The sequence below is a fragment of the Mytilus edulis genome, chromosome 11, assembly GCF_963676685.1.
Source record: "Mytilus edulis chromosome 11, xbMytEdul2.2, whole genome shotgun sequence".
NCBI lineage: Eukaryota > Metazoa > Mollusca > Bivalvia > Mytilida > Mytilidae > Mytilus > Mytilus edulis.
In genome coordinates this window covers 37680842-37707846 of record NC_092354.1, presented here as the reverse complement: position 1 = coordinate 37707846, position 27005 = coordinate 37680842, and the positions used below count along the sequence as shown (strand labels likewise).

At 35.7% G+C, this 27005-nt stretch overlaps 1 protein-coding gene across 1 annotated transcript; it reads left to right on the top strand.

The window, feature by feature from the left end:
• The first annotated feature begins 21777 nt into the window (after positions 1-21777).
• On the top strand, positions 21778-24272 carry LOC139495528 (uncharacterized). The gene is made up of 2 exons (XM_071283782.1): positions 21778-23459; positions 24129-24272. Exon 1 carries the CDS (start codon positions 22226-22228, stop codon positions 23303-23305), a length of 1080 nt encoding a protein of 359 aa, XP_071139883.1. The 5' UTR covers positions 21778-22225; the 3' UTR covers positions 23306-23459; positions 24129-24272.
• The last annotated feature ends 2733 nt before the right edge of the window (positions 24273-27005 follow it).

The window sequence follows — 27005 nt, the reverse complement described above, 5'->3', positions numbered from 1 at the left end:
TTAGTAACGGTGTGAGATTTTGCTTTCTCGGAAACAGTATTTGCTTTTTGCAAGTAAACCATTTCAAATTAATGCAACATATTGTGAGTTTTGTACTCGTCTGGGATATTATATACTCCCTTACTTGAAGCTTATGGTTGAAAGAATTTGCCTTGAATCTATTTTTTTTTTCTTTGTTGCCGTTGCTCGTGCTGTTCTCTTTCGGACTGATTTAAGAGTTTCAAGTTTTCTTTCCGTAGGTTCTCCGTTATTTCCAGAAGATTCACTTGAGTGTCCTGTTGTGAGATTGTAGTCGGTGTCATTGTCACTGTCATCAAAATTATCAATGTATCCTTAAGACTCAATAGAAACTGACTTACCCTGAAATTTGACGCTTTTTTCATATAAACATTTTCCATAGATCGATCTTTCTCATCATCACATTGAGTTTCAGCAATGCTTATTTTGGGGATTTTCTGGGATGGTTTATTAACCTTTAAAAGAGGCGCTCTTTCCTTTGGACGAAGTTCCCTTTTGTCAACTTTAACGACATTAGTAAGAATGTGTTATCTTTCTTTCATTTTGTCAAACGATGATGTACATTCTTATCCATATCTGATATTTTTCGGTTTGATTTGGATGTGTTGATTTGCGTTTCAATGCCAGATGGCCCTGGTATTGCGTTATGTTCCGGTACACATGGTACAGCTTTATCGATTCCCATCTCTTCAACTCCAGTAGGTGGTGCCGTTATGGATTCATCTACTGATATAGATATTGAATCCGTTATTGGTATACCTATGGTTTCTCCTGAGCCCTTTCGTTAATCTGTATTGTTCAAATAATATATTCTGATCTGTTAATGAGCCTTTTAGACTTCGGGGAGCAGTTTTTTGTATACTGGACGTATCTGAGTATCTATCTGAGATTGATTTTCGGTTTCATCATTGACATTATCACTTAAAATCGCGTTTATGTTAGTCTTTCCTTTATTCATTTTTGGTTTCTCTTTCTCTGGAATTAGCCTGTGACCAAATTTTTTGAGCATTTCGGTTTTGGAACACATATTTTTTCTCCGTATATAATGTGGACAATTTGTCTGACTGACCATTAGCTTGATAAACAGATTACCCCAGTCACCCTTTGGGGGTCTACGAATTCAAGAACTGCTTGATATTTTGGCCACAATCAAAGCAGATTATTCCGCATTCCACACGATCTGGAAGAATAAGCCTACCTAACACATGTGGCATAACCAAACTCCAAGGCATTTCACGCATTTGATACAATTGTATGTTAATTTGTAACCATTTCCGCTAACACAAGCTGCGTTGTTTTATTGTTTGGTTCTGGATTTTTCCAACTACTTTCCCAGAAGCATCTAAATAAAACACCAAAGGTCCATTTTTTTTAACTTTTCAGTCATCGTTTTTGTTCCTCTGTGTAGCAAATTATGCTAAAAGGATTTGCCCCAACAAACTTGATATACCCTTTCACTTCATTGCTGTGTTTCTATATTTCTCTTCTGTTGTTTGTTATAAACACTCTTCATGAATAACCTGCGAAACATCGACTGCAGAATTATATTCTTCATAGTCGGAATTACTGTTTGGTGGTAGTACTGGTTCATCTCTTTCAAGCTCATCATCCGCCTGATAAACTGTCTTAGTACTTTCTCCAAAATCGCAAACATCTTGCTTGTTTATTGTTGTTGTTTTTTTTTTATTTGGGCAGTTTTATGACGAGTGAATCGCTGCCATGTTCAGTTTCAGTGATTGATAGCTTTAAAAAGTTTTAACATGGTTTAAAACTGAACTGAGCATTAGTTTAATATCACCAAACAGATATTTTCCCTGGAAGGAATAAGGGTTTAACAGGACCTAGAATCCCATCTGGATTCATAGGGTTTTCAATGAGATTATAAGCCATCAGGCCATGTTTCACACCGTCTTTGACTCGGACAAGTTTTTCGAATACTTGCAAATTTATTTTAACGAGCTAGCTTTGAATCAGGAACAACATATAAAACTATTGTTTAAAAACCTATTAACATCTTTTATTAAGCATCTTCACAAGATATGAAATATGCTGGGATGGGTAAGCTTTCCTGCTATGTATACTAAACAGTTAATTTCAAGTTATACTTTAAGTGTTTTCTTGGGTCTTCAACATTTTCAATAAGGAATGCAGCTTATAATATTTGTCCGTGGCAACAAATTTTGAGTTCCAAAATTTAGCTGAAAAATTACAGAAACTACTATAAAAAGGGACTAAATTACCTTATATGCATGCAATATCTGGTTAAAAGAGGCAATACAAGTATAAACACATTAATTTATCATTTGCAACCAATTAAGACTAAGCATAGAAGATTTTGACATTATTGACATAAATACTGGTATGAAAAAGATTATGGTTACATGAATGAATTAAAAACTATAAAATACATACAGACTCGAAGGCATAAAAAACATTCTTTTTTCACCAATTTCGCCGGACAGACTCCGTGGGCTCCATATTTCTTAACAGATTTGGACCAAACCCTATAGGCTCTACATGGTGTTTATACTTGTATAGAGAGGGACACACCTTTTAATTTATGCATACACATATACAAATAGACATTATAGCCAATATAAATAGAAAATGCCATTTTGACATATATTATTTTTGCTTTAAATTAAATCCAGTCTAAACAAAAATATCCCTCTATAAGGTATTAACAACTATAGGTAACAGTACGGTTTTCAACAATAAGCAAAGCCCATACCGCATAGTCAAGCTATTAGAGGCCCTGCAATGACAATGTAAAACAATTCAAACAAAAAAAATAACGGCTTTTTTGATAAAAAATGAAGGAAAAAAAATGTGAACACATAAACAAACGTCAACCACTGAATAACAGACTCCTGACTTGGGACAGGCACATACTTACATAATGTGGCACATTACACCATGTTCGTATACATGTAATACGCTGTGGTTTGGCTGAGGAGATTTAAGATGGAAACCAAAAATACAAACTATTTTTATTTTACCTTATATTATATAAATAACACATAGTTGAGAGGGTGAAAGAGCAGATTGGTACTCCGAGCAAACATTGTCAACCGCGGCGAAGCCAAAGTTGACAATGCTTTTTCGAGGGGTACCAATCTGCTCTATCACCATCTCAGCTGTGTGTTATTTAATCTATTATACTGAATGTCATATCATTATTGTCTTTTACAGCTTAATTTTATTTTTTTTTAAATTATTTTCTGTGACGACACATAAATAACAACGTTACAGGTATTAGAAAAAACAACAAAAGTTGGGCAAGACGTTTAATTTTTTTATTTTAACTTTCAAGATGCAAATAGATTTCAGCAGGTCCAATAATTGAGATAGAAAAACCAGATGACATCATAAACTTCGCAAGAATAACAGAATAAGGATCGCCACTGTTTTACTTTGAAGAGCTTTAGGTTCTACAAGAACATTATACAAACTTTGCATGGTACCTTGCCAAAGAACTATTTCCTCCTCACGACATTGGAAAAGTCCAAACTTTCAAGTGACACGTGGAAAATTGGATTTGTCATCAAAAATAAAACGTGTCATTGAACATGCAGTCATAGATGTTTATTGGCAGAACTAAACTTACAAATTCATGTACAGGCATTAGGACACTAAAAAGACAGAAGCAGAGCTGAATGTAAAATCTATATTGAATTTAATTGTCAAATTCCTCATACAACTTTTTACCTTCGTTTGCTCAAAAATCTTTTATTTAAAGTCACACCAGTAACCTTGAAAAGAAAGAAGAAAAAAACACACTGAACTCAACTACAAACTTATAAATTTTTCAATAGAGGATTTTTTACTCATATTAAAACAAGTCAATGGTAATATATTTAAGAACTTTTCATAAACCTATAAAGCCATCCAGTTAATAAGTTCTCTTCAGTATCCAAAAAGGAGCACCATCATTTAAAATAACAACTTTGAATAACTTTATGATTGTGATCTATATATTTTCTACATTACTCGACAGTCAGAGTATCCCATAACTGTCTGTTACCAGATATCATGCAATGCTTCTTTTGTATTTGCTTTTTTAGGACTGCTGCAGACCTATCAACAGGTCTGCTCCAGACCAGACCTGCGGACAAGTATGCTTTTTACCAGTCCTGAGGACTGCACCTTATTCCTTTTCAGATGTGGCAAGGAAAGCGATATGTTAAAGCATGGCCAGCATTTCCGACCCCACCAAATACAGAAGGAAGAGATGATTAACAGGGGTCAGTATCATGGAGACCAAGCCTACATCAAAAGGAGTCCCTTACCGTACAGAACAGTAATAGGTTTGGATCTTGAGAAGATGACTCGTGGTGAATCTCTGATAAGTTCCAGAGGATATACTCCAACTCCTGTGGTACAACCTGCTGAATCAGTATATCAGGTTGAAGTGGCGGAGAAAGTCTGTCAAGTTGAAGCGGTAGAAGTAGTGCAGCAAGCAGAAGTGGTGGAGGAAATACACGAACCAGTGGTTACACCACTCTCCTCCCCTGTAAGGAAAATTAAAGCGCGTGAAAGGGAACTGGAAGAGCTGGAAGAAGAGCAACGGCCACAGCCAGACGAGTTTGTTTTCGATCAGACAAATACCATTTCCACAAACACACATCCAGCAGAAGAATGGAATATGGTTCCAACAAGTAATTTCCGAAATAAAATCAAAATCTTCATCCTCGATCCAATGAACCCTTATGAACTGGATCAAGCTTCTCAGACTCTCAACCATTCTCTCACTAAAGCTATGTTGGCTGTTGCTCCAAAAAAGAAAAAAAAAACGATACGGAAGAAGAAATTACAAATTAAGACTGAAAATATTTCTCAAACAATATCAGAAAAAAAAATAGCATTCTTTCAATGGAAACAAAATGGTCGTCCACCCTAGCAATCCTCTTACTATTCAGAAGAAATCAAAACTGTTAATATTGTATACGGCACTTACATGACCAGAAATATTAAAAGTTTCGCAAATCATAGCACACGGAACCGATGAAGGTAAAGGCTCACAATGAAACCCAAGTGGCTGGTCTTGTTCTTTTTTTTAAACAATAATTCGCATGTTTCGGACGCATCTTTTACACTTTCGACAATTTTGTGGAGGCCAATACCTATCCCACATGATGATTGATCATGATGAGTATTGGTACCGCTATCATGATGATTTGAATTAATTAAGGTACTGACTGTTACAAAACTATTGTATAGTTCTTGATGAATATTCCCCTCGATTACACAAGTTGGAATTCTAACATAGACAAATCGGCACCTTATACATTAGTTATCTTTGATGTAAATATAGTGAACCATGAAACTTTTTTATACTGACTCATTTAGTGTCATATAAAAAGGCATAGGTGCTTTATAATCTTAATAATTCAGTTGTTAATTTCCACTCACTTTGATCACTAAATATTAATGATAATCCCTTAAATACTTTTTTTTTACATCCTTATGAAAGTACAGATTTTTTACTTCAGAAAGAAAATTGTCTTAAATGAAAATATACATTTATGCATATAAACTTACTGTTGACGCGTCAGAGCTTAAAACTAAATATTTATTGACATAAGGCATCATTTACAATTATTTAATGTTTGAAATGCGCATCCAGTGCCATAAAATTAGTACCTTTCAAGTTTTAAAGTCACCACTTGGTCAATGCCCCTGCTGGCGGAATCTTAATTCCCAAGGGTATGATCACCCTAGTAGACAAGTTAGTGATGCCATGATGTGCGGACAATTTGTATTTAATCCTGGTATCTATGGCCAGATTGAACTACTTGTTTATAGCCTGAGATCCTGAAATCTTGCATTTCAAAGTGCTACTTATTTCTGTTGAAATTATTCCGAAATGTATTCTTATTTCTTGGTTTTCGAAACTCATCATGTCTTGTATGCACTAAATATCTTCTTGTCTGTCTGTCTGTCCAAAGATGATTGGTGCTACTAGTACATGGTGTCTGTATTACATGTTGATGTAGATGCAATATCATCTGGCTAATTACTTTCTAATTTATATTACTATCCATTTACTTCTGAGTCTGAAAAACATATCAGCAATCACAATAACACAGATAATTTGTAGCACTTAGGAACCAGTGGAAGTCTTGTAGTATTTTATCACAATTCAGTAAAGTATAGGATAACCTAAGTCAATAATGTATAAAATGTAGGTCAGAAACTGGCCACAAAATGTGTAACAAATCAGGATTGAGGGTTAAGTGAACATTGCACAAAACCATTGATGACTATTTATTTGACGTTATTTTTTGTTTAAATGTCCTGAACAATGTACCAACTCAGGAATATGGCCATTGTTAAAATATAGTTCGCTTCTGTGTGGGTAACATTTTCACTTTTTGTCGTTTGTTTCCTTTTATATTTGAGTGTGAATTTACATTACTATAAGACGTGTCACGGTACTTTTCTATTCCAAATTCATGTATTTATTTTTGATGTTATATTTGTTTTTCTCATCAGATAATGTCTAATGCTTAGTTGGTTTCTCTGGGTGTTACATTTTAATGTTGTGTCGTTATTCTCCTCTTATATTTAATGGGGTTCCCTCAGTTTTAGTTAGTAACCAGATTAGTTTTAGTTTTACGTAACTTTAAATTGTTATTTGGATGGAGAATTGTCTCATTGGCACTCACACCACAACTTCCTATATCTATTGTATATAATATATTCGGACTAATATACCTGTGTCTCTAGACAGCAACATCAAAAATATACTACATATATTTTTATTTGTGGTATACACGAAACAACATCTTAGATTGTCTTCGTTTTTTGTTTTTGTTTTTTATTAAAAGAGAGGTATCACACTCTGATAGATCATTAATTTCAAGATTTGGTAGGTACTGTAGAAAGCATGTGCTCGATATTGAAGTTCTATTTAGATTAAATTTGGTGAGTTATCTTGCACAGCTTAAATTTGATATAAAACTATAATCAAACACAGGAAGACGGCCTGTGTCAATCTCCGGCGTATTGATTATTTTCAGTAAGGGCTACTATGATGTGTTTTAAGCTGATGCTTTATTGTTCCAACATCAACAACAGATGTTTAATCTCCTTTAACTCCAGCTCAATCGCGTCTTCCATCTACATAGCTGTAGTGATGTTATGGTCTTTTGTAGAGAACATTACCATAATTTATCTTGTGGAGACAATGTAAGCATCACAGTAGCTTTTGTCACCTTGGGCCTCACTATAATCAAAATCTTTCCCTAAAAAAATAAATAATTCTGTTTTCATATTTATTAAAATACATCATCCAAACAATGAAGGGAGTAATTATATATATTGAAATAATTCTTTTATGATTTGCATATCAAGGAATAAGATAATATCAGTTACCCAGTGTGCAATTATTTTAATACTAGAATTTATCGGGTCAATGCAAATTTTCCAACCAGAAATGGCATTTACAGCCTAAGGCAGAGCAACAACTTTATTAAGACTTGTTATTTTAGATCTTAACCGGAATGCCATTTATTCTCTTGAAATATTAGAGAAGCTCTTCAACAGATTCTTACATTTCTGTCTCCCAATTGGTTCCAGAACCATCTTATGTATTTACAATTCACCATAATACAGGTAATGCCTTTTTAGCTTTTTTATCATTGACTTTTCTAAGTGTTTCAATAGTTTGCAATTGTTATTGAACTCTTTGGTACAATTAGTACAGTGTTGAAATTTGAATTTCTGCTCTATGATATTTCTTCCAATGTTTGATGTAACTATTGTAGGAAGAGTATATATAGTCGGAACAATCTTTAACGTCAATATATTGTAATGAGCCAATGAAAACAGAAACAATACATTTTAATCAACTTAACCATTATACCTCGGCTACAAAGAATTTCTTTTTCCCCATTGGTAAAGAAACAGTTACATAGTCGCCAACTTTAAACCTTAAATCATCAGTTAATAATTGTAATATATCAAGATAATTGAAAATTATAGTATTTAGTTAATTGTTAAAGTGACAAAAACACTCTGCCTTTTTGAATTACTTTTGTAATTTGGACTATTTCACTCAATTATAAGCCAGTCGGGCTTGAAACATGCAAAAATTTGTTGAATGCTGGAATATCACACATGCAGAAGTGCTTTTGGAACTGGTGTAGGAGCTCCTCTGTAGGCATTAAACATTGTGCAATGTGTCAGTTCTAGCAATTCATCTACTAAAAGGTCCAAATATTGATCTAGGTTTTTTTGGCTCTTCTGTCTGTGTACCCGGTACAATGCCAACCAACATCATTGGTCCTAAAATATTTCTGACATTTACAGGCAAATTGAGCCAGGTGAGGATTAATGGCCACATCGATTTTTGTGACCACTCCATCACATCACCATCACAAAAAAGTGCCAACGCAACTTTACAACTTTCCTCCATTTTCTGAAAGACTCATCCGTCTTCATACCACGATTTGTATATCTTTCCATAAGTTATGACGGTTAACTTTCCATTGCAAAGATCTTGTCTGGAATACAGTATCTTGAATATATTGTCACTACCAAAAAGCCTTGAAATTCTTGGTCCAATAGGCAATAGGCGTGCACTTAAGGACTCCATTTTGTACACTCTGTGCCTAACGAGTGGTCATTGTCATTTGTTTAGCAGAAAAGCAAACCATCATTGACACATGCATCATATCTTCTCCAGGGTCTCTGCGGTCTCTGGCTCCTGCTGTATGTATATCCGTAAGGTCTTCTTCTTCCAAATCTGGTAAAACTGTCGTCGCTCTTCAAGTCCCGTATTTCCTCTCCCTGCTGCCTAACCACGCTTCTCAAGCCCTGTATTTGTGCTGACATGGTGGTCACGAGGTTGGTACGGTTACGGAGCTGGTCCTGAACCTTACCCCCATCGACCGTCAGACCACAATTACCTGTGCTTATAATCTCTTGTATGTTCTCCAGGTGATGGCAAGTAGAACTGGAAGAACTGGACGAACTAGAAAAAGATTTCCTTGGCAGACTTGGGCTTTTACTCTGTTGTCTCAGGAGGATGTGGTCCCACTCACTGGTAGGGTGGGTGAGGTTTATCTCCAGCGGAATAGCGACAGGCAACAGTTGCTGCAGGATATCCTCATCATCCTGTCTTTCTCTCAGCGTTACTCTTCGGACTGAGGTGGCTAAAGAGGGAGTGGAGACGAGTTGTGAGGTTGGTTGTGATCGGAGGAAACTGAAGCTTGAATCCAAGTCGGAATCAGTCAATAATTGGGTGGAGGCCTGCTCCAGGACCTCCTGTACAACTTCCATAGGTTCGGGAACTGGACCATAATGTTGGCACTCGACTGGAACTGTGAAATCTTGCGGAGAAGGCAACTGCCCAAATCTGAAGTCTGGCAGAATTGAGGATGATTCTGATGAGGCCAGCTCAGCATCGGACTCTGGTGGAGCATAGGTAGGTACATAAGGTCTTATGACAGTCAAATCCAACGGAGAGGTGCTTCCCCCTGATGAACAGCTAATTGGATCTTGTTGGGTGCCTTTGGTACTCATCAATTTATAGTCTTCCTCCGGCTTTGGTTGATATGGTTGCTCACTCTTGCGGAAGTAGAAATTATCCCCCTCAAAAGTCCTGGCAGCTATAGCCTCTTCCCTCTGTTTTATATGCTGTTGGTGGAAGGCAGGATGAGCCTTCAACTGACTCTCCTTGGCAAGCAGTAATATGGAACCTGTATTATTTCTACATGTTTGAGTCAAATGTGGATTATGACTCTGAATCTTGGGCCCTGGTATTGGTGCTCCTCTGGACACCGAAGACATACTGTAGCCTTTCTAACGGCCTTGTTGCTATCATAACTGTAAGTACTCATCTGAAAATAACACAGGACCTTAGAAACTTGTCTAATTATCTATTTTTATTAAGATAAACAAATCTCAACTTTGCTCATCTGGAGATAAAAATTTACTGTTTCATTAGCTAGAAACTTTGACTTAATTTCCTATTTATTTATATAAAATTTTATTTGTAGATCAAAATATCCACAAACCATGAATTGGAAAAGAAAGCTGACAATGTATATGCAGCCAATAGACAGCCATACTGATGCTGCAGTGAATAGGGAGTTAATCAAACAGTTTACACAAGGGAGATAATCAAACAGTTTACAAAAGGGAGATACTCATCTAACAGTACAATGAATTATTCATCAATTGTAAAAAAAAAAATGATTTCAAAAATTATCTATCTGATATTATTAGCTTATGTTAATTATCAATTGCATTTCATTGATTCATTAGACATTTATGCTTCTTAAAAAAACATTCTTAAGTTTACAGCCAAATTGTTAACTAATTAATTTTTATTTATATACAATCAATATGTACACAAATTTAACTTTTACTGATAATGTGAACAAATATTTTTCAGCTCATCAGAACAACATTTGGTACAGTCAATCTACTCAAATATTTAAAAACAGTATATAAGGTAATTCAGAAACCCCTCAAATCTTTTTATTTTCAACTTTTCTCATCCATTTAGGAATATTTTCCCCCCAATATGGCTTTAACCTGTCATGGTTGACAACTTTACAAGTTCCAGTGCTATCCAGCTGGATTTATAGTTTAAGTCATTTAATTTTCTAGTTATCAGACAGGGTCCCATATAAAGAGGCTGCAGCTTTGGACTTATGCCTTCTTTTCTGGTCCCATGAAGGTACCATACCTTGTCAAAATTTTGGTATATAACCAAATTGACTTTATTGTCGTAATAATTTACGTCTTTGGGCATTGTTTGCCAAATGTTTTCTTGCAACAATATGGGATTTTTCTAGTCTGCCTTTTGAGCTATGAATAAACTCTCCAGGTGTCAAAATGTCATTGCTAACACATTGACTGGTCCCGAGGGTAACCTCTAATGGGAGTCTAATCTCCCTGCCCAACATCAGCAGATTTGGTGTAAGACCAGTTGACTCATTTGGAGTTGATCGACAAGCCCCTGCTAAACATCCAAGATTAAGGTCCCAGGCTGTTTGTTCCCCACATAGATAAGACTTAATCATGGCCAGTAGACTACGATTGAATCTTTCAATTTGTCCATTACCCTAAGGGTTTCTAACACTAGTCCTAGTTTTCCTTATTTCTAAAAAGGTACATAGCCCTCCTCTTAGTTTTCCAAAGTCCGATATTTTTTTGTGATCTATTTTTCGATATACTATGAAACATTGTTTGACTTGCGAAACTTAGATATAGGTATCAAAAGTCATGAACTTGATGACAAGACGATTTATTTTAACCCCTCCTCCTTGTTTTCCTTTTCAGCTAAGTAAGTGGTTAAATTTTTGGGTAGCATGTTATGTACTTCTCTTTTTTCATTTTCGTATAAGTGTGCGAAGATCTGATGTAGTTTTTTTTCAATATATCGCTATGTTCCTGATTTGCTATAAAATATTGAAAACAACACGTTATTAATTTCTTGCGTCCGAAGCGCTTTTCTGGATTTACCTTCATCAGGAACGCTCAAATCCAAACATTTGAAATCCGAAGATGTACAAGTACCGAAACCGTTGAAGAGCTGTATGTCAAAAATACATAAAATAAATAGCCAAATTCATCTAAAGCCAACTTTGCCTGAGGGAGTTGAAACCTTAGTTTCTTAATAATTTATAAATTTATAAACGGACAAATTTTAGTAAAGTTTGCTAAATCATGTCATTACCGAAATACTGACTACCGAGCTGATGATACCCTCGGGGACTGATAGTCCACCAGCAGAGGTATAAAGTTATCTACCTCTTCATAATCAATTAGAACAAACTGCCTAATATATTTTGTGGTATCTTTTTGAACATTGATTACGGTGGGTATTTCAGGTTGAAGTGGTTTTTCAGTGTTTGTCTCTAGTAACTTCCTTTTTGTTTAAAGAGGTACGTTAAGCGTGCCTTCTTCAATCTCGTTTAAGCACGTAGGCCAACACTGACAAATATGCATTGTTTTTTTTCTTGTTTTGTAGAGAAAGATCTGTAGTGATGTATAACTGTTCCATATTCTGCATTTGTTGCATCATGAAATATAAACCCTTTCTCCTGGGCTGGATCTGCCCCTGTGTTGGGTATTTTTTTCTATATTTTCCCCATTATTCTGTATTCTTTAATGTCTTGAATCATGTGCAAAGAGTCATGTTTTATTTACTTGGATGTACAAAACTGCAGTAGACGTGGAAGAAAAGTTTTATATATAAAGGGAAAAGCTGTGAATGGTGTTTTCTGAATTGTATGGGTAATCACTGTACAGTATTTCTTACTTTGATATACTAAAAGGGACAACTTTATAAAGTTTTCAATAACACAAGTTGACAACTGAAAACAGATGATATTCCCCAAAAGCAATGTCAGTGATTCACATGAGTTTCAGAAAACATCATTCTTGGTTTACAAACAGGTTGTTATACCTCAACACTCTTGATCGTCGTTCTGACTTTCTTCCTTCCCATTGTATATAAATCAATCTAAGTCTTCAATCTAAGTCTGCTGTATGGTAAACAGAAGTTTGTCTGCTATTTATAAACGTCTTTTCTTTTATCGTCTTAACCAAGACGACTCCCGATATTTGGAAAAGATATTATTTACCTACGTCATCGTACTCCCAGGCAATACTTCCGGTAAAAACAATGGCCGACTTCCAATGGTGAGGTAACATATCAGAAGCAATTTTGCAGACGGTACCAGATATGTGAGAAAGAAGGGGGAAAGTATTATTGGATTAAGGCAACACCAAAAATTATGCGTTAGGAAAACATAATTTTGAATGAACGCGGTAAGTCATTTTTACGTTCGAAGCGTTTAAGCCCAATCAGAATAACCTGAAACCTGTAGATATTTCATACATTTAAACACTTTCCCACAGGTGTCAAATTTATTTGCGTAATCTGATTTCTTATTCCCACAAAGCCCTTGGTGAATATTTCGTCTGCTTTTGTACTGAACTTTCTTTTAACATTTGGAACATTCAAATTTGTTTTCACCTTCATGGCCTTCAAAATCGCCCTTGTAATTGAATTCTTTGTCACAGTTGGGGCATAAAAAACGGAAGTTGTTTGCATGACATCTTTCATGATAAGCTAATCCAACCATTGATTTAAAAATTTAACTGCATGTTTTGTTCTATTAAGCACATTGAACACTTGATTGAAGATGGTGAGCTACTTCTCCCATCTGTAAACAAATCAGGGACCTGATCTTCAGTATTTGGTTCTTCTTCATCAGAATTTGAAAGGCCACCGGCTGAATCATTGTCGTCATCGGACGGCAACAGCTGTTACCCCAGATAATCCAAAACAGTTTTATCAACTGGTGAGGTTTTAAATGCGCCAAGACAGAGACGCAAACCTTGGTGATGCACAGCATCGATAATCTGTATGTAGGTCTTCCTTGCAGAGCCATAATATAGTTTAGATCTAACTAGAGATCTATATAAATTGAGTAAAATGTTGCGATCAGCACCCCAGTCGGTGCTGCCGACAACTTTTAAAATATCTAAAGCTTTTAAACATCTCGCTTTTAACTCGCTTTTAACATTTTGATATGGGGTAGAAAGGTTAACTTTTTATCGAAAAGTAAACCAAGAAATTTGGTTTCATCAACCATTTTAATTGGGTTGCCGTACAAAGTTAGTTCTGGATCAAGATGCAATTTTCTTTTGTTACAAAAATGCATCCCGACCGTTTTTGACCTGGAAAATTTATAACCAATTTTTGAGGCCCATTTTTCAATTCTTCCAAGACATAGTTGTAATTGTCTTTCTATGTTATTCATATTTTTGCCTCTGTTACATATTAAAAAATCATCAACGTACAATGAACCTTCAATATTACTTTTTAAAACTTCTACAAGGCTGTTGATTTTAAGACTAAATAATGTAACAGATAAAATACTGCCCTGAGGGACACCAATCTCTTGATCATACAGATCAGACATGGTCGAATTAACTCTAACATTAAATTGTCTGTTAGAGAGAAAATTAGAAATAAAATTAGGCATATTGCCTTTCAACCCCATATCAAATAGATCTTTTAAAATACCATATTTCCATGCAGTATCATAGGCCTTCTCAAGGTCGAAAAAGACCGACACCACATGCTCATTTTTCGCAAAACCATTACGGACAAATGATTCGAATCGAACAAGATGATCAAGAGTACTGCGACCCTGTCGGAATCCACACTGGATATTGGCTAATAGCCCATTGGATTCCAGGACCCAAACAAGGCGATCATTGACCATCCGTTCGAGTGTTTTACAGACACAACTGGTAAGAGCAATTGGTCGATAATTAATAGGATCCGTATGATCTTTACTTGGTTTTGGAATAGGCACGACGGTTGCAAGCTTCCAGATTGATGGTAAATCACCAGATTCCCAGATGTTATTCATGAGCTGCAAGAGAGCTTCTAGCGAGGAATCTGGCAAGTGTTTTAAGAGTTGGTAGTGAATATTATCAGGCCCACAAGCTGTATCATGGGCTTTTGACAGAGATGTTTTAAGTTCTTCAAGAGAAAATAGTTTGATTATAATTTTCACCATTTTTGGATTTAAAGTTTAATTTAATTTTTTCTTTTTGTTTTTAACTTTTTTAAAGTCTTCCCTGTAGTTGTTACAAGAAGAAGACTTCGCAAAAGTTTCACCAAGTTTGTTGTCAATATCCTTTTCAGATGTTAATAAATTATTGCCGTCTTTCAAATGTTTTACAGTGGCTTTAGAATTTTTACCTTTAATTTTATTTACCATATTCCAAACTTTTGTCATCGGAGTGCGAGATGTAATCCCCGAGACAAATTTTTTCCAGGATGTTCGTCGGGCTTGCCTACAAGTCCGCCGTGCCTTAGCGCGAAAAATACGGAAATTACTCAAGTTTTCCGTCGTTGGTTGTTGATTGAACCGTCTTTCAGATTTTTTACGGTCACCTATGGCTTGATCACATGCGTCATCAAACCATGGTTTACTGGGATGTTTTGGATTTGCCGAGGTCTTAGAAATAGTTCTGTCAGCAATTGACGTTAGAACTGTATTAAAAGTTAAAATTGGATCTTGCACAGTCTCAAACATCTTTGACTGAAGTTCCGCTCGACAGAGATTCTCAAACAAGGACCAGTCCGCCTTGTCAAGTTTCCAACGTGGTACTCTCTGTTGGGCAGAATTAAAAAGATGTTCAAGTACTATTGGAAAATGATCACTTCCACATAGATCATCATGAACACGCCATGAATAATCCAGAAGCAGAGAGGGATCGCATATAGTGATATCGATAGAAGACTAAGACCCGTTTCCAGGATGAAGATACGTATTAGATCCATCATTAAAAATGCATAATCCTTCTTGAGAGACAAAGTCCTCAATGATCTTACCTTTGGCATTATGAGTCTTGCTACCCCATAATGGATTGTGGGCATTGAAGTCGCCCATAAGTATAAATGGTGAGGGTAATTGATCAGTGAGATTTTTGAGTTTTGCTTTATCGATAATTGAATAAGGTGGAATATATATCGAACATAATGTAATTGTTTTGTCTAATGATAAACGAATTGCAACTGCTTGCAGATCCGTTGTGAGTTGGACTGGGCTATGAATGACGTTGTCCTTCACAAAAATGGATGATCCGCCTGCAGCACGTTCATCTACCTTAGAAAATGTACTATACATGTTGTATCCTTTTAAAGATACGTTGTCACTTTCTTTTAGATGAGTTTCTTGAAGACAAAATGCAATAGGTAAAAAAGACTGAACTAGAAGTGTTAACTCGAGAAGATTTATTTTAAGACCTCGGCAATTCCATTGGATTATATTTGTCATTATTTAATAAAAGAAGGGCGAATGCTGTCGAGTTTGCCAGCATTCTTATTTCGCTCACCCTGAGATCGTGATCTTTCGGGTGGCGGAACACTTTCGGTTTCCATTTCAGTTTCGATGATAAGTGTTGACAATCTGTTGTGCGAGGAGAGTCGTCGATCTCCAGGACTACGCGCAGCTGGTGTTACTCCGCCTCGACCCCTACCCCGCGACCTCGAATCATAAGACTTCTGAGAGGATGTATTTCCTGGCTTCTTTTGGACATCCTTCTTTTCTTGAGAACGAAGAGGAGATGGGGCTCTGGTAGACTGTGTACTGGACGAAGAAGATACTTTCTTGGATGCAGATGAAGGAAGACTTTTGGAGGTGGAAGAATCATCTATGTCACTGGGAAGATCCCAGACAGATTCACCGCTCCAATTGTGTATTTCTACTGTTTCTTTTTTCTTTTTATTTTTTTCCTCATTTTTTTTTGGTGATGATAGTGAGCTCTGTAGGGAAGATTGAGTTGACTGAGTACTGGTTTTGGAAGATATTGGTTTTCTTGGAAGTAATATTCTATCGGTAGGTTCTGTTTCAACAGGCAGCATTTTAAAATTGTCCGCATCAATTGGCCAAGTCATGCGAGTTTGTGTATTCTCGTGACTGAATGAGCGGACAACTTTGCTGGCGTACGATGGTCTGTTTGAAACAAGGAGATCACTCGAAACAGAAGCTATCTGTTTAGCTTCTGGGTAACTAATGTTTCTTTCTGTTTTAATTTTAATAATATTTTTTTCTTTAAGGTAAACAGGGCAGTCCCTAGACGATGAAAAATGGGATTCACCACAGTTTACACATTTAGAAGATTCAGAGTGACAGTTTGTTCCCTCGTGTCCTTCGTCAGAACACTTGAAGCATCTCTGCTTACCACGACATTGTTTGCTTCCATGACCAAACTTTTGACAAGTAAAGCATCGAATTGGGTTTGGGATAAACATGTCAACTCTGATTCCAGAGCAACCTAAAGTAATAGATGGAGGAGGAGTTGGAGTTCTAAAGGTCAAAAGATAAGTATTTAATTTGATTACATTTCCATTCTTTTTAATTTGAAATCTAATAACATTAGTTACACCTTGGCTTGAAAGTTCCTCACCGATTTCTTCCACGGTAAGGTCACCAAGGTATTGACTTCTGTCTCGAATGATCCCCTTACAGCTGTTCAAACTGTTATGAGGAGAGGCAGAAACAGGAAAGTTTGATATTGTAGACATTGTAAGTAAATTTGTTGATTGACTTTTGTTGGAACATTCAACCAACAAATTGCCAGATCTCATTTTTGAAACTTTTTTTAACAGTACCAGCAACGCTTTGAATTTGTTTGTGCATTACAAAGGGCGATATTTTTGAAATTGGTTTTTCTTCTGTTCCTTTTATTACAATAAATATGGGCCAACTGTCATCTTCGCGACAGGGCTCTGAATCATCACATTTTCTTTTCTTATGTATTAAAGCTGATTTAGAGGGTTTGTTTTGTTATGCCATATGAAAGGAGAAAGATTCACCATTCTTGCCATCCACCCACCTCGGAGTGCCTACAAGGGCGATGCTGTGTTTCCGTGGCGAACCGGGATCGAGTGCTAATGCTGAAAACGAGCTCCAAATATAATGTAGCTGGTCCTCAAAATCAGCACCAAAGATCCACTGCGGAAAGCACCAGATGTTCCAAGAATAGTATACTCAAGCAGAGCGTATCCATCAAGCGAAAAAGAAAGCGTACCACTTGATTGACCCATGAGCCATCGCCTTCTTCAGTCATCCAAAATATTAATAGCTTAATTTAAAATACATGTGTATATTATGAAAATTGTTACAAGAAAGCTTATTGTTGAGGATTAACTGAAGGGCTCGACATAACCAGCCGATTGATCGAACCGGGTCCATCCGACCTCCCGTTTAGATGATTTCAAAGCCAAAGCAGCTTATTGAACTATAGTCTCGTCCGTCCGGGTATTTTCTGACCGTAAGGAGTCTGGCTATAGCCCTCATCCACAAGGATCTCGTCAACCACCGACACGGGCAGCAACCCACGGCAAACGGGTTGGAGAGCCTTTTTTATTTAAAACATCGGGCATCTCACGATGTTCGGATCACTTTAGTCTGGTCTCTACCCTTCGACCTGTCCAGCATGGGTAACCCTCCCAGGAGACGAAGCTCCAGCTGGCATAGCTCTTGGGGTCACTGAGACACGCAAGCCCTCCGACCACGGCAAGGATAGCGATTCACCGGAGGGATATACAGGGATGATACCATTATTATAACAAGTGCAACAAAAATGTCAATGACAGGAGGTATCGGTGAAATACCTGAACACATTAAAGAAGATGCTTTGAAAATAATTCCTGAACAGGTCACATCACCATGCAGACCAATAGCTGAAGCCAAGCTTCTACCAGTGGGTTCCTTCGTTTCAATTAAAGGGAAAATATCAAAGGTAATTATTTTACTCAATTTATTTTTACTTGACTGGGCAGGGTTTATCTGGTTCTCTTACAATAAACCAGTCCATCTTTAGATAGGTGTTTGAGCATAAACTCATCAATGAAGTGTCCAGTAATTCTTTTTAAAATCATTTGATGACATTGGTAGGTAATTAGAAATCAATAATGAGTCGAACAATAATCATCCCACACATCTTCAAATGGACTGTCCTAATTCAACTTAAAATGTGAGCTCGACTCGATCAACTGAAATAACATTTGTATTATCTCCCAAATAAGATAAATTTCCATCAGACCCCAAATTATTAATGAAGCAGTTTAATAGGTCACAAACATACTCCCAAACAAGATGATATGCCAGTTGATATATAAATATAACAAGCCATATCAGTTAAAGTAATCATGGTCATTGAACTTTTCACATTATCATGATTATTGATCTTAGTATAGGTAAAAAGAAATATAACCATAACAAATGAAACAGAAAGAAGAATAAAAGTAAAAATAAGTCAATTTCTGTTCCCACTTCATCACATACAAGTGTATACATTATAGTTTGTTGGAATTATAGTGCTAGTTGCATAGGGAAGAATCACAGAGGAGAGGTCAACAATTTATTGATTGTTGGTTGCTTAACGTCCAGTGGCAAATTTTTCATGCATATTCAGGACGAGAACAAGTTCACAATAAATACAACAGAGGCCATATGCGCTGATGGTCGGAGAAATTTGGACTGCCACCGGCAAAGGAGGGTATATTGGATAGGAACAGAAATTTTGCCTTGCAACAGGTAAAAACGTTTGGGTTTATACTCTTAAAATCTACAATTTGAAAATAAGCCCACACTATGACACAAGAGAAAGACCATTCAATGAATAAAAGATATATTCACAATCATTAAACAATATATATAGATATTAAAACTGGACTTGATGCAATCTCGTTATTTGTGCTGAATAATGGTAAACTGTTAGCAATTGATCAATAAAGTATGAAACCGGTTTATTGGTCTGTTCATAAATTTGTATCATTTACCTTCTTTTAGATTGATGATGTTCAGCAGAGGAACCTTCAGTCAGGAGAGCAGATTCCTGTTCGCAACATCTGGATCAGAGAAAGAAGTTTAGAGGGGAAAATAACACTATGGAGGAACCACACATAACTGCCATTGACTGTGGGGTCTTATGTTTGTGTAGCAAAGACAAACTTCTTCAGGAGTGAGACCTGCTTCAAAAGTCTCTCCAATACAACAATCACAGTAAGAAAGTTAGCCAATATCATTTCAACCTTCTAAGACTAGACATATATTGTGTTCACATTTGTGTATTTTGTAAGAACGTTGTACGTACAATTAACTCATTTTTACTTCAATTTTCAATCTAACTATAAGGATATTTTCCATTTATAAAATCCTATGGAAGTTCATCACAAGATGCCTTAACACGGCCAATATAAACAAGAGGCTCTCAAGAGCCTGAATCGCTCACCTTAATTCTTTTGGTTAAATCTCTCATGAATGATTATTTTGGCTTTTCAATTTATTTAAATGATTTTTATGATCGTCCTATTTTCTTTAAAAGCAAAAAAAAAATCATTTTCTCCTATGTTCTATTTTAGCCATAGAAGCTATGTTTCTTGACATACAAGGAAATAAAATATAAAATTTATACTAGATACTATGAAACTTATTTAGCCTAAGTTTGGCTGAAATTGATACAGCAGTTTCAAAGGAGAAGATTTTTTTAAAGTAAGTCAACATGATGAACAAATTGTGAAAAAAGTCTTTAAAGGGTAATAACTCCTTAAGGGGTCAATTGACAATTTTGGTCAGATAGACTTATCTGTAGATCTTACTTTGCTGAACATTATTGCTCACTTTACAATTAATCTCTATCTATAATAATATTCAAGATAATAACCAAAAACAGCAAAATTTCCTTAAAATTATCAATTCAGGGGCAGCAACCCAACAATATGTTGTCTGATTCATCTGAAAATTTTCTAATGCATATGATTGAAAAACAAATACCTATATGGTCCAAATACCAAAACGAATACTCCCCAAGGGTGACTGGGGTATAGAAATATGGTCACTTGGTCTTCTCCCGACCGGCAGTAAAACGCTTGCCGAAGTGGGGCGTCCGTTTGGCTGTGCGGGATGTATCAAGTTCGCAGTCACGTCCGGTCAGAAGGGGGACGTTAAATCCGATGCCTCGTGTAAAGAGAGTGCCACGCTCTTTGCACGTTAAGAACCCTTGCAACAACTCTTTGAGGGGTCCGTAGGTGGCCTGTTGCAAGGCAAAATTTCTGTCCCTATCCAATATACCCTCTTTTTCCGGTGGCAGTCTAAATTTCTCCGACCATCAACCCAGGTGGCCTCTATTGTATCAACCTACCTATTGTATTTATTGTGAACTTGTTCTCGTCCTGAATATGCATGAAATATTTGCCACTGGACGTTAAGCAACCAACAATCAATCAATCACCCAAAACGAATATCATACTCGTACGACCGCGTATGGTCCAAATACTCAAATGGTCCGGAACATAACCATGGGTAAACCTGATAGCAATTTGTCTAATGATCTATGCAGTTTTGTTATTGACCTGTTGAAGTCAAAAAACATTTTTAGTGAAATGAATAAATGTGTGGGCTTTGGCTCTGATGGGGCGTCAAACATTACGGGGATAAGAAATTGTCTGATAACATTAAAGGGATTCACTGTCTTGCTCATAGGCTAGAACTGTTTACTCTGTTCGTAGGACTTTTTTTTCTTACAAGATGAGCCCGCTTTAAAGGAAAGGATTAAAAAAAACTTTTTAGGTACAGTATGACTTAAAAATAATTTACAGTTTGTTACAAAAGCAAATTATATTTCCATGTTGCAATTTTTCTTTACATATGACTTTATACCCTCTTTGCACGTTAAGGGCATACGTTACAGTTACAGGGGAGGTAATGACGTTGCTAACGTAAAATGTAATAATTCGACAAATAAATCGTTTATCTTCAGATAATATTCTCCTGTCTGTTTTGTTGATCTATCTGTACAAGCTCAGGTACAAGTGATTAGCGATCTTAATCTGGTTATCCCTAATGGATTATACTATAAAATCAGCCTGAGGGTTATGCAATAACATGCATTTGATTAAAATTGCTAATAAAATGGTGTCAGGCTTTAAAAACTTTCCAGTTTTGAACCATGGTGGAAGACAATTGAACGATGGCACAAGTCATTTGACGATTGCGCAAGACATTTGAACGATGGCGGGGCGCTATCGTTAAAGAGGCCATGGAGATCCCTGAGGTACATGAAGTGATTTGCAATACTCACAGAAATCAGAGTGCTCAATGTTTATATATTAATTGTTCATTATAATGATCTGAGTTAATATCAATCACACAATTCCAAATTCACTAAAATCTGTCTTTTCTTTCAGAACTTGGGAAAAGTAAAAGGACAACAACAGAATTATTTTAAAACCATCAGTAATTCAATCAAGGAATCTTCATATCTGAAGCCAAACTTTTTACCAATAGAGAATAATGATGATTCCCTTAGCGAAAAACTTCAAGAACCACTATATCCAGGTTGTCGTACAACACTACTTGACTCCTTGTTTAGACACTTCATAAACTTCAGCGCTAACAATGGAATGTCAAAAACAGCACTGTGCATGTGCCTAAATAATGAGAAGACAACTCCCAACTGCCTTCCTGAATCTTATAAGGAAGCATATCAAATGATCAAACCGATGATCATAGAAACATAAAAATATGATGCATGTGTCTGCTTACTTTTCTGCAAAACAAGTGACAATGACCACTCATTAGACCGAGAATGTACAAAATGTGGTGAGCCAAGATACAAAGCAGAGTCCTTAAGTGCACGAAAAACCTTTACGTATATGCCTATTGGACCAAGACTTTCAAGGATTTTTGGAAGTGACAATATATGTAAGATTCTTTATTCCAGACAAGATCTTTGCAATGGAAAGTTAACTGACATAACTGATGGAAAGATATATAAATCTTGGTATGAAGATGGAGGAGTCTTTCAGGACATGGAGGAAAGCTGTACAGTTCCATTGGCACTTTTTTGTGATGGGCTTAATCCTCACAAAAGTATGGCAACTCAGAAGTCGATGTGGCCATTAATCCTCACCTGGCTCAATTTGCCTGTAAATGTCCGAAATATTTTAGGACCAATGATGTTGGTTGGCATTGTTCCAGGTACAAAGACAGAAGAGCCAAAAAACTTGGATCCATATTTGGACCTTTTAGTAGATGAATTGCTAGGACTGACAGATTGCACAATGTTTAATGCCTACAGAGGAGCCCCTACATCAGTCCGAATAGCACTCCTGCATTACATGTGTGTCATTCCCGCATTCAGCAAGATTTTACATGTTTCAAGCCAGGCTGCACTCCGTGGATGTCCTTATTGTAAGGAAAAGGGATTCTATTGTAAGTCTTTACACAAAGTGGTTCATATCAACAATAGAGCTTTTTTACCAGAAAATCATCCATTGAGAAAAGAAAAGAATGATTTTGCTATCAAAGGTGAGGACAGAGCAAGTAAACCAGAGTGTTATACAAAAGAAGAAGAATTAGAAATCAGAAACAGCTATGATCAACTTCCAAATCAAAACAGAAAATCTCTTTTACAGAAAAAAACAGGACTGAAAGGAAAATATAGCTTCATGAGACTGCCTTACCATAATCGTCAAGAACAAATGCAACCTGACGGTATGCACACCATTGCAGATGTAATTGGCAATCTCTTTGGCCTCATAACAGGAAAAGATGATGGGAAAAAGGTACGGAGTGGAGAAGAAGAGTTTCAACGATTTAAGGATTCATGGAACAGCAGAACCATCATCAATGACGAGGAAACAGTTGTAGGAAGCAACAAAAGAAAATCAAATACAGAAGACGGGAAAAAAGCTAAAAAAAGCAAGAGTAGAATCAATGACAGCAGAAAATGAACTACCCCCAGCTCCATGGAGACTTGATAGATCAAGTGTTAAAATTGCTGATCAAAGAGCCATGTCATTGGTGTATCCGACAGGATATGACTACCACCCAGACCAGCATTTTTCAAAACCATGGACACTGAGAACTATGCATGGGAAACATCAGGTATACATTTTGACTTTTGATTTTGTTGTTCTTGTTAGGAGAATGATAATGTATATGATGTGGGTCTTTGACTGGCACACATGTTGTTTATGCCCCAATTATGAACAGTGTGTTTTTCATTCTGTTCCTCCTTTTGTTTGTCCTGCTTCAGGTTTCATTGACCTATAGTTGTTAATTTCTGTGTCATTTGGCATGTTTGGTCTCTTGTTGAGAGTCGTTTCACTGCATCGGCAATCATACCACATCTTCTAAGTTACAGGTCAAGTTTTGATATTGGTTTAGTCTAGTGATTTTGTATAGAGCTATGATCCTTGATATATCATGTTAACACCTTGACAAGTTATAGATTAAGTTAGAATTTTGTTGAAATACAATGTACAATGAACAGGTAGGGGGCTATGTCTAACAGAATTTTTGTTTGTAATGGTCTTCATTGCAAATTTTAAAAAATGAGACAATTATAATTTGTTGTTGGATGTTTAATTTTTATGGTGTAATACTGTTGTACTATTTGTGAATTTTCTTGTCAATTTGATAATTACAGTACATTCTTCCAATTTTATATAAAAAACGTTTTTTCTGTACCCACATGTACAATGTAAACATGCATGCACAACACACAACAATAGATTCAATACTAAGTATTGACCATTTATTTGACATTTTCAGTTTGTAACCAGTGGAGCTGCACTTTGGTGTCTACGAGGACTATTGCCCAGTAAACAAGAGACAACATTAGGGAAGCTTTTTAATGTGATTGAGTTGCTGACCAGTGAATCTTATCATGAAAACGAATTGGAATTCATTAATGAATCTACAAGTGAAGCTGTTTCATTGGTGGAAAGAGATTTCCCTATTGCATTACAGGTATGAGACAAACTTAATTAGTATGTGCATTTAGTTTTATCAGTACACAAAAGATAATTGTCAAAATTGCTAATGTTAGCTTACAGTCAGGGGGTACTACTTGTACATGTAATTTTTAATAACTTGGCGAAGTAATATTAATATATATAAGTAAATTTGTAGGATACTTATACAGGTGAATTTTATTTACTTGTATACATGTAGGTAAAACAATATTGGCTGAGTTATGTCCCTTAGACATTCAGATTTTTTTACTTCTACAAGTAAAAAAATCATCCTATCTTCTTTTATTGAATTCTAATGATTTCTTTGCTCTAATAGAATTTTGCAGATGTCTACTAATCATTTAAGTGTAATTTCATGAAAAATCCAATACATAATTAAGATCTTTGCACAATCAGTTTCTTTGTTGAATTAATGAGACGAAACATTGGATTCTAATACAAAAATTGAGAAAACTTGGGGAAGAATTATTAAAGGCATGAATTTACTTTTTAAAACTTGAGCACTTTTGTGGGATTGTAAGAAAAAAGTTACTTCTACAAGTATTTTTTTGAGAAATTTGTATTTGCAGTGTTCTGTGGTTTACTGAAGTGTATGTCATATTAACTTTAACCATTACTGATACATTGTTATTTATTTATGTTATAGACTATTACAACACATCTACTTCATCATATACCAGAAGGATTTGCAAATTTTTGTCCTCTTTATGGGAGGTGGCTGTTTCCATTTGAAAGAGTAAACAGTTGGATAACCCGTCAAGCTTTAAATAAAAATAAAATTGAAGCCACAATCATGGAGACTTATGCTGTAAGTATATGCCATATAAGGCAACTTTATCATATATATATATATATATATATATATATATTTATATTTCAGTCTCAACACCAGATCTTTACTCAAGTCCACCATGAAAAATTTTGTCACAAGATTTTCATGTCAATTTCTGTTTTAATGATGTCTACTTACGAAGCTATTTAAAATACTATTACAACGTATATGAATCAAGAAATTAATAGAAAACATGAAACATGTAGGGTCTTTGTGGTTGCTTTCAAGATATTAACCGTTTAGATTGATTGATTGTTGGTTGCTTAACGTCCCGTGGCAAATTTTTCATGCATATTCAGGACGAGAACAAGTTCACAATAAATACAATAGGTAGGTTGATACAAAAGAGGCCATCTGGGATGATGGTCGGAGAAATTTGGACTGCCACCGGAAAAAGAGGGTATATTGGATAGGGACAGAAATTTGGCCTTGCAACAGGCCACCTACGGACCCCTCAAAGAGTTGTTGCAAGGGTTCTTAACGTGCAAAGAGCGTGGCACTCTCTTTACACGAGGCATCGGATTTAACGTCCCCCTTCTGACCAGACGTGACTGCGAACTTGATACATCCCGCACAGCCAAACGGACGCCCCACTTCGGCAAGCGTTTTACTGCCGGTCGGGAGGAGACCAAGTGACCATATTTCTATTCCCCAGTCACCATTGGGGATTTAACCGTTTAGAAATTTGGTGGGAAGTGAATACCTCTAGAGTTTTATGCATTTAACAATGGATGAATAGCATCAGTTTTCCTTCAGAAACTTTAAAATTAAAGGATTTTTATTTTTAATAAGGCATCTTAATCAATATATGTTTTAATAAGATATAAAAGGTAAAGAAAGGGTTTTGGTGACAGAATGTGTCAATCACACTCACTACATCAGAAAAACCAGAGGATTCAGAATAACAGGCAAACATTCAAAAGCAAGGAACATTCTTAGACTTAATATTATTAACATGATTAAAGAATTGTGTTTGGATTACAAAATAGTCAGCAAGTTTGGTTTTTACTGTTTTCACTTTGGTTTATAATAGAGCAGGATCTGGAAAGCAATTATATAAATTCATAATCTTATTTTATATTTAATATATCTCAAATCCAGTGTTTCTGTTCAGTTCTTGCATGTAAATCGCAAAATGGAATATCCATTTTTTAAATGTTTCTCATGGTCATTTTTATTTTTTTTAGATTTACGATTGGTGTGTCTACATGATAATGTCTGGAAAGGTCAAACAAGATGGTATTGACATTGGTAAACTAGAGAGACTGCTTTTAGAAGATGAAAAAGATGACAGTTGTAGTACAAATGAGAAAACGTTTGATATTTTTATTTTCTAAATTATGCCTACGTTTGAATCTCCTTATGGTTTTGTCTGTTTTTTTTTATTAAATTTTGAATTCACAGATGCTCTATTATTTTGTCAAAACAGTAATTTCGATGTTTCTGAATTTTCTTTTCATGGTTTAAACTATATTGCTGTTTATTCAGTTCATGATTTTTGGCATTTAGTTGAATGGTGTGAGGATGAAGCATTAAATTTTCAAAAATGTATTTCTTTATAAGTGTTTATTTTGTCGTTTAGTTTATTGTATTTCTTTTTTTATTTGATGACTTTTAGTTGACATGAGACGAAAGAAGGTAGAGAAGAAAACAGAGAAGATGATGGCAAGTTCTACTGTATTTTATTGTTATTTTAGTAAATTTATTCATCAGTCACACAGATAATAAATAAATTAGAACTGCTGTTTACTAATCACTGTAATTAAGATACAAATTACAACAATTTAGTTACCAATTACCGCAAATAAGTTACCAATTACCGCAACAAAATTAGCCTTAACG